Consider the following 8,538-nt stretch of genomic DNA (forward strand, 5'->3'; position numbering starts at 1 on the left):
CTTCCGCAGCACTCGCTCCTTCAAGCGGATCCTCCGGGAGAGCTTGAGCGAGTGGCTGGTCTCGTTCTCGTGGGCCTTCAGCTTGGCATAGAAGTCAGAAAACTTGTTGTAGAGGATGGAGATGGGCATGCCGTTGAGGATGATGCCGAAGGAGATGCAGCCGAAGGCCACCACCCTGCCCAGCACCGTGTCGGGCACAGTGTCTCCGTAGCCCACAGTGGAGAGGCTGACCTGGGCGACGAAGGGAGAGGATAAAATCCTGAATGAACAGGACCAGCAGACCCCGCCTGCCGGCGCTGGGACCTCCCTCCCTCCGCCCATGTGGGAGCCAGGAATCGCTCCAGCAGCCTGCAGGGCCGGGGCTCAGCACCCTGGGCTGCACCCAGCAGGCCTGGAGAGCCCAAGGGCTGGGCTGAATGCGGCCCCAACAGCAGAGACCAGAGGCAAGCCCCCTCCTCCTGCCCCCCCTGCGCCTGCGTCTCTTCCAAAGCAGCTGGACATCTCCGGGCTGAACTTTCCCCGGCAGCCAGACCGTCTGCTGGAGCTTCCTGCCCCACCGAGCGGTGGCTCCGGTGCTTCCTGGCCATGAGCTGCCCGGTCCCACAGGAATGAAGCTTCCTGGACTCTCCCTCCCTCCAAGGACCCAGAGGCAGCGCCCAGGAACACACCCGGAGGAAGCGCGTTTGGATGACAGGGGCGCAGGGCTACGGGATGGGGTGAGCGCTGAGGCCAAGGGGTTTGGGCTCGGCACGGAGCCATGCTGCCCGGGGACGGGATCAACCCGTGGCGTTTAAATACTTGAACCTGGTGATTTTGCCAAGTGATTTTTGCACTTCCTCCAGGAGGGATGAATCTGAAGCAGGCAGCCTGTGGCGGCCAAGGGCGATTATAAGAGCAGAATTGATCTGTGGGATCCTTTCATCCATAAAGCAAAATGCCCTCGGAACCCCTGGCTCCCAAGCGCTTTAGCTGCTCCTCATCTCAGAGGTAATCCCAGGTTTATTATAGCGCTCGGCTCAGCAGAGCTGCCGGCTCCCAGCATGAGCAGGGCAGCAAACAAGGGCTCCTGTCGCCGCTGCAGCTCACCCGTCTGCGTCCTCTCTGGGGACACGGGCTGCGGCACGGTCTGACCGTGCTCCCTTGGCCCCTGTGTGCAGCCCTGGGCCCCTGGCTCAGCCCCACAAGCCCTGACCCCCTCCCGAGCCCGGCCAGGCTGCAATGCTGCACGAGCCTCAGGCTGTCCTGGGTGGCTGTCCCCGTGCCCATGGGCTCTGAACCACAGCCACCCAACACTTGGGTCCGTGACAGAGTGACATTCCCCTTGTCACTCACCCAGGCCTGGAGGTTCCCACCATCCCACCTCAGCACTGGCTTTTGAACCTCTGAGCTTAGCCCAAATCTCTGATTTCTTAGGGCGTGCGGGGCTCTGGATTTCCCATCATTACTGAGCTGGTGGGAAGACTGGACCCTTCTCTGCCTCCTGGCCAGCAGCAGTGGTGAATCCCTCACGTGCCAGGGCAGCCCCTACCCCAGGAGCCCCACCGCACCCCTCTCTGGAAGAAGGTGCTCACACCTTACCGCTGCCCACCACCATGCGTAGGGGATACTGGTGAAGTTGGTGCCTGGGACATCATGTTCCACCGAGTGCATGAGAGCGGAGAAAGTGAAGACCCCCATGGCGATGAAGAGGAGGAGGCAGCAAACCTGCTGGTAGCACTGGCGTATGGTGAAGCCGAAGGCCCGGAGGCCAGTGGAGTGGCGCGCCAGCTTGAGGATGCGGAAGATCCTCATGAGCTTGATGAGCTTGAGGACTTTGCCCAGCTTGCTCACATTCTCCACCTTGTGCAGTTCCTCATGGTAAAGCGTGTCTCCTTCATCCAGATTTTCAAAGAGGATCTGGATGTAGAAGGGCAGGATGGCCACCAGGTCTACAGCATTAAATGCGGCCCGCAAAAAGTTCTTGAAGCTGGAGGAGGATATGAGCCGCATGAGATATTCGGAGGTGAAGAAGATGGCACAGATCATCTCCAGCTGCTCCATCCACAACTTCCCCGTCTTGTGTTTCATCTCCTCCACTGTGCTCAGTGTCATGCCCACGATGGAGATAAGCACAAAGACGCTCGACATAACAGCAATGATCTTGGCTGGGACAGAAGAGTACGGGTTCTCAATGAGGTTCCAGATCATCTTTCGAAACCGCCCCAGAAATTTGCCCTTAAAGTGCTCTGCTGAGTCCAGGGGCTCCAGTTCCGCCTCCAGCTCCTTCTGTATTTTCAGGTACTCATTGAGTTCATCTTGCTTTTCCTCAAACAGGATCCGGCAGCAGCGTTGGGAGTATTTCAGATGGATTCCCCAATACTCGATTTCCTCCACAAAGTTACTGGGGCACATCTCATCCATTATCCACAGGACCCCGCTGCGGTAGAAGTGGAAGATATAGTGGAAAATTGAAGGATCTCTGTCAAAGAAGTACTCATTCTTCTGCACCGAGTAGTCATCGCAGAGCTGCAGCTTCTTCGTAGGGTCTGTGTAAAGGGCCAGCTTCCCAAGCCGGGTGATGGGGTACCGGGCCGCTACCTTGTACGCTATCTGGAACAATTTGCCACCCACGTTGATGTTGAGCAGGTACCTGTTCCTTTGGATGGGGGCCTTGCTTTTCTCCTGGTTTCTGTCCGTCATGTTCTGCATGGAGCTCCATTGCTTTACCAGGCTCTCCTGCGCAAACGGGATGTGGACTTCGTCTTCCTCCGGTGTCTGGCAGCAGCCCCGGTGATCCCCTATCTTCAGGTTGGCAGACAGACTCGCACGCCTCGTCCCCAGCTGCCTCATGGTGCTTGACGCACTGAAGCAGTGATTCCCGTTATGGGCCGTGGGACAGCAGCTCTGGCTTCATGGGAACGCTCCCACCAGGCGTACACTGACTGGGACCAGTGCTGTGAGCTCAGAGAACTGGTGAGCTGCTGCCCCGGGGGCGCTGGCCGTGTCACGGTGCCACGTGGCACCTGCCCGGTTCCCAAAGCCGATTGCTTATCAGATTGCGGTTTGCATGGTAGGAGTCGGAGGCAGCTAAGTGTCCGCTCCTTAAGACAATAATGAGATTGAAGCACTTGCCCTTTATGTAAGGAACTATTTCCAGCTCTGCACTTCTCTTTTTCCTTATTCTGTCCTTATGAGCTGTTTGCATTTGTCACACGCTACCCTGTTTCCAAGATATCCATGATAGCAAGCTGGAAAGAGAGCATGAATTTGCCTTGATTTAACCCCAAAAGATCCCCCTTGCCGGGCACAGAAAGGGGCAGACACACGGGATTTGTATCCGCTTCGTATCCCCACACCAGATGCCGCTCCTGGCACCAGTCACTCGTTACGCACGCGAGCGCTAACGCAGCCGCCCCTGCTCCATCAGATGCCATAGCCCAGGGCAGGGACAGGGCTGTTCCCTCCCAGCTCATCCTTCAAAATCCCACAGCGCAGATTTACAGGGGAAGAGGTGAAGGAACCATCTCACCCTCCGCGCAGTGCCCGAGCGGGTCCCCAACGTGCCAGGTTGCTCCTGCAGCGCTGCCCTGTGCCACCTGCTCCTCGCACTGGCCTCCAGCTCCGTTACTCACACAAGCAGGGGCAGGAACGCGGAACGGGACCCTGGAAACGCAAGGATGCAGTAAAAGTTGCCCTGAGCTATAGGAACTGAAGAGGAGGAAACAACCCTTTGGATTTGCACATAAAAGGGGAACCGAAATTAAACGGGCCAGTCCTTCATGTCTTACCCTGGAATACAACCCTACCTCAGCATGTAAAACATCACACTGACTTCCGTGGACTGATCTAATTAAATACAGAGACCTGGAGCACAAAGCTGCTCCAAGGCTGAAAAGCAGCTCAGGCTCTGCTACAATCAAAGTCCTGAGCCTGGGGATTAGGACAATAAAAATGCTCTGGCACTGGACAGAGGAAGGGAAATTGCTGTCACAAACATGGCCCCAAGTTTTGGCACAAGACCCATAGAAATGTGTTGTTTTCAACACTGAAACACTCAGCTCAGGGATAAATAAGCAAAGCCTGCATGTTCTTGCAGTGGGAAGAGGCTGCAACTGCCGAGTTTACCCACCGGCCTTGCTCCCCATGGCACAGAGCTGTGCCCCGTGTAACAGAAGAGCTCGACTCAGCTCAGCCCGAGAGGACGATCAGGGACGGGCTGGTGACAGCCGACCTCTGCCGCACGGCCCTGACAGCACAAGCCCTTCCATCAGCCCCGGCTCAACTCTGTCCTGCCGGGATTTCTGAGGCACCTTCCCACTCTGCTGGACACCCCACACCTTTCACTTGCTCTAACGAAGAAGCAACAAGCTCATGCAGGTGAAGTTTTTCACCTTGTTCTTGGCCAAGCGTTCCACTTGTCTGCTCTGCACTAGCACCCTGGTGCCCGCGCCAGCAGTTTCTCCTGTCTCCACCCACCCCCCCTCACTCTGCTCCCTCTATTTCAGTTTTCTATTAGAGCTGATGTGAGCTGGAGTCGCTTCAGTCCCAGGCAGGCACAGCAGCACTTGCGTCTCCCATCTGCCCATGCCAGCCCACCCACCCCGAGTCCCCTTTCCCAGGATGTGACAGTCCAATGGCAATGCCGCCCCTGGCCTCCTGACTACAGAATTCAGGGAAATGCACAAATCCAAGAAAAATAAAAAATCCAGAACTCATTAGTTTCAAGTTCTTTATTCTCCCGTGTCATTCACCAACAGCTATCTCCACTTGTCCCAGTGGAAACAGAAGCAAGGTCGTGTGCACCCTTGCAAATGACCTCTTGGTACTAAAATTAGCAGCACTGGAATAACTCGGCGCTCCATCACACATACAGAAATTGCTCTCAGCAGCACTCGCACACTATCCAGGAATTGAAGACTGAAGCTCTAAGGCCGATGACCGGGGTCTGCTCAGCAAGCCCAAGTTCTCACCTTTAAGGCACAGAGATCAGCAGCCCCGGCAGCAGCTTTCTATCATTTGTGTCCTTCAAGAGCACTTGTGCAAGGAGTACATGGCCAACAGCCAACTAGAGGCACTGGTCAGTCACCTCCTCCCCCCCTCACCAGTTCTTTTGAAAAGTGTACAGCACTGAGCCGGAAAGAGCTACACATGCCACAATGCACAGACAGCGTTTGATCCAAGACTGGAGTTATTTCAAGCTGAAAGCAGAAAAAAAAATAAAAACCTCAAAAAAAAAATCTCCAACACTCAAAACCTCATGGAAACACAGAATGGGTTGGGTTGGAAGGGACCTTCAAAGATCCATCTATTCCCAACCCCACTGCCGTGGGCAGGGGCATCTTTCACCACATCAGGTTGCTCACAGCCCCAACCAACTTGACCTTAAATGTTTCCAGGGATGGGGCCTCCACCACCTCACTGGGCAACCCCTGCCAGGGTTTCACCACCCTCATTGTAAAACATTTCTTCCTTATGCCCAAACTAAATCTGCCCCTGTTCAGTTTATAACCATTGGCCCTTGTCCTGTCCCTACAGGCTTTGGTAAGAAGCCTCTCTCCATCGTTCTTACAACCCCCTTGACATATTGAAATGTCACAGTAAGGTCTCCCCAGAGCCTTCTCTTCTCCAGGGATTGCCCTGACCAAGGTGCAAGACCTTACACTTGAACTTATTGAACTTCGTGGTGTTCACATGGGTCCAATCCTCCAGCCTGAAGGTCCCTCTGGATGGGGGCATCCCCTCCCCCCAGTGAATCAACTGCACCACTCAGCTTGGTCTCGCCCACAAACTTGCTGAGGGTGCACTCGATCCCACTACAACCACCACTGATGAAGATATTAAATAGCACTGGTCCCAGTACGGGCCCTTGAGGGACACCACTCATGTCAAAACAGTTTTGAGGAAGACACCATTCAGTGTTAGAGAAGCAACATCCAGAGTTCAGCACTGGAGTGGAAAGTGGAGTTCTGCAAAGGGCAGAGATCCTGCTGGAAGGGAGTGCGGTGAGAAGCTGCTTGCCCTGCGCTCGCTCAGGGTGGCAGCACAGCAAAGCCAGAGCAGACAGAAGCTTTTCACCCTTCACCCCTGTGGTTGACCTGTCAGTAGAAGCTTCCTGTACATGGGACTGAGCAGCATCAAAACACCAGCGCAAACACAGAGTATACGTCTGATCTGTGCTGAGTCAGTGAGCTCCTACCGAAATGGATGAGAAAGCCCCTGTTCCCTGACAAAATCCAGGGGGAAGAATGGGGCGGGTGAAAAAAAAGTCTCTTGGCTGGAAGTGGAAGGAAACAGTTGAATGGCACCCAGCAGCTGCCGTTTCATGGAGAATAAAAATCTTTGGGTCCAAGGCCACTCTGGTGAATCAGTATTAACAACCCCCGGAGGCAAGAGCAATGAAGAAATTTCTGTCACCTTTGTGAGGGGTGATTTCACAGCACCAGGGAAGTTCCTGTGCTATTTCCAGAGCCAAAGTAGTCCCAACATCTAAAACCCATTTCCAAGGGGAGCATCCTCTTGTTATTCCAGTGTAACAACTCAGCTTTGAGAGCTTATGTCCAATTCAGTCAGCCTCCGTGGTGAGCAGGAGGGAGGCCAGGCTGTCCCATCTTATCACCTCATGGTAAAGACCTCTGTTACAAGAGCAGAAAAACACCTGGTTATCGACAGTCCTTTGGGCAAAAACCTGGTTTGACTTCAGTTTGTGCAAAGCAGAGGAAAACAACCCACACCAGAAGATTAGTATCTTAGCATGAGCGCTCAGCCTTCTTGGCAGCAGCAGAAGGATGGAGACCAGCACATCACTGTCAAAAGAAGCCAGCATCATCTCAGATTAGGCTGTGTGACTATCCCTGCAGTCAAGCAAGAGTCATCATGCCTGATTGTGAGGAAGGAAGATAAGGGGAGAGTTCTCCTGCTTCAGGGCAGACTGAAACCCCAAGCATGCGGCTGACCAGCAGCAGGAACACCTGTGAATAGCTACCCCCAGAGGGGAAAGCTCTAGGGAGTAGAAACATGGGCAAGAAGGCATTTCTCCCCTCTGTGTACAGAGCGCATGGGGTACAAGAAACTTACCCTTCAGGGAAATGAGCCCGCCTGGCTCTTGTCAGGCATCAGCTGTTCCCTGGATGCTTTTTCAAGACTGAAGATGTCAGATCTGCCTTTTGCTTTGGACAGGCCCCATGCAGCAATAGAACCCACAGCTACCAGGATGCTCAGGAGCACTAGAAAGGAGAGTGCACAAGCAGAGAACCACTGACTGCACCTGGTCTGGACATCGGTGCTCAACAGCATTAGCCAACAGCTGGAGATCAGCAGCTTCCCTCAAGGGTAAGGGACAGAGAGAGAGGAAGGGAGTTAGTGCCAGATCGCATGGAATGGCCTTTCCAAGGACACAGTGCATCCAAAGCAGAGGAATGACTAAGCTGTGGTGTAAAGCCTCCCCTAGCCCTCCCAGCCCAGTGAAAGCAGCTACTGACACTGGACTGGAATTAACTCCATCAGGATACTCAACTTATAGGCCAAGCCCATAAATCCACAGCACTCCGAGTGTCACGTACCTGCAATAATTAAGATCCACATGCGGCCTTGACTCCTCAACGGCACAGAGCCCCCAGGCATAGGTGTAGCTGAAGCTTCTGGGAGAAAGGAACAAGAAGTCCATCAGGCTTCCAACTCACCTTATGGTCAGCATTCAAAGCAGTCTCCCATCCAAAGCTGGCTGAGTTCCCAGTTCACCTCAAGAGTGCCAAGGGGCCTTTTTCAATTTAAGCAAAACCTTATCTGCTGTTCCTGTGATTAGGCCGCATCAGAGGGAAAAGAGTCCTACTGGAAATGCATAACAGGGAAACTTCTCAGCTGTAGCTGCAGCATCCTAACCTCCCCTTGTGGCACTGGGAAGCTCAGGACAACCAAAATGCAACCAAGATGCAACACCCCACCTACCAACTGACCTGGTGCAGGCATCAAATTCAAACACAGTCTCTCATGCCTGCAGTAATCCCCCTCCTCTCCACATCCATGGTGCTTCAGCTCCCAGACGCCACAGAAATCCTGGGGTAAGGGAAGCTGGAACAGCACTTTCAAGCACCTCAACCAGCCAAAAGGTCAATGGCAAAGGAAGCTCCAGAGCATCTTGGAGCAGAGCAGCAGTCACGAACAGCCCTGGGGATGCAGCCACACCCTTCAGCTTGACAGGCACCACTGTCCGCTGCTCCCACCCTGCCCGCACGGCCCAGAAGTGCTTCCCCCAGCCTTTTTCCTTCAGCTTGTCCATTCCCCAGAGATCAGATGAGCTCAGGAGGGGGGGCAGAGCCGCCGATGTCGCTGGCTTCTTGGAAGGAAACAGCCACAATTGCACGTTCTGGAAGAAGGCACTTCAAAGGCACTTCCCGAGGGAGCCCTGGGGCGTTCAAACACCAGCTCCAGAGGGAGCTTAAGGTGGGGCTAGCCCTGCGCCGCTTCCTCTGCCCCGAGCAGGTCGCGACGAACGCAACTGCCTCAGAGGGGCTAGAGCCGACAGAGACGGAGGGCTTTAGTCTGGTTTCTCACCCCCGCGCA

General features: G+C 54.5%; 1 protein-coding gene across 1 annotated transcript in view; it reads right to left on the bottom strand.

Annotated features, from left to right (window-relative positions):
• Positions 1-2,829, bottom strand: part of LOC104125044 (potassium voltage-gated channel subfamily V member 2-like) — a 5,889-nt gene extending 3,060 nt beyond the window's left edge. The window contains exons 1-2 of the mRNA XM_009637441.2: positions 1,579-2,829; positions 8-231 (exon numbers count right to left, since the gene is read on the bottom strand). Coding sequence (XP_009635736.2) covers positions 8-231; positions 1,579-2,829 — 1,475 coding nt within the window. The remainder of the gene's footprint in view (positions 1-7; positions 232-1,578) is intronic.
• Positions 2,830-8,538: the final 5,709 nt, after the last annotated feature.

The sequence above is a fragment of the Egretta garzetta genome, unplaced genomic scaffold (genome assembly GCF_000687185.1).
Source record: "Egretta garzetta isolate BGI_Z169 unplaced genomic scaffold, ASM68718v1 scaffold564, whole genome shotgun sequence".
NCBI lineage: Eukaryota > Metazoa > Chordata > Aves > Pelecaniformes > Ardeidae > Egretta > Egretta garzetta.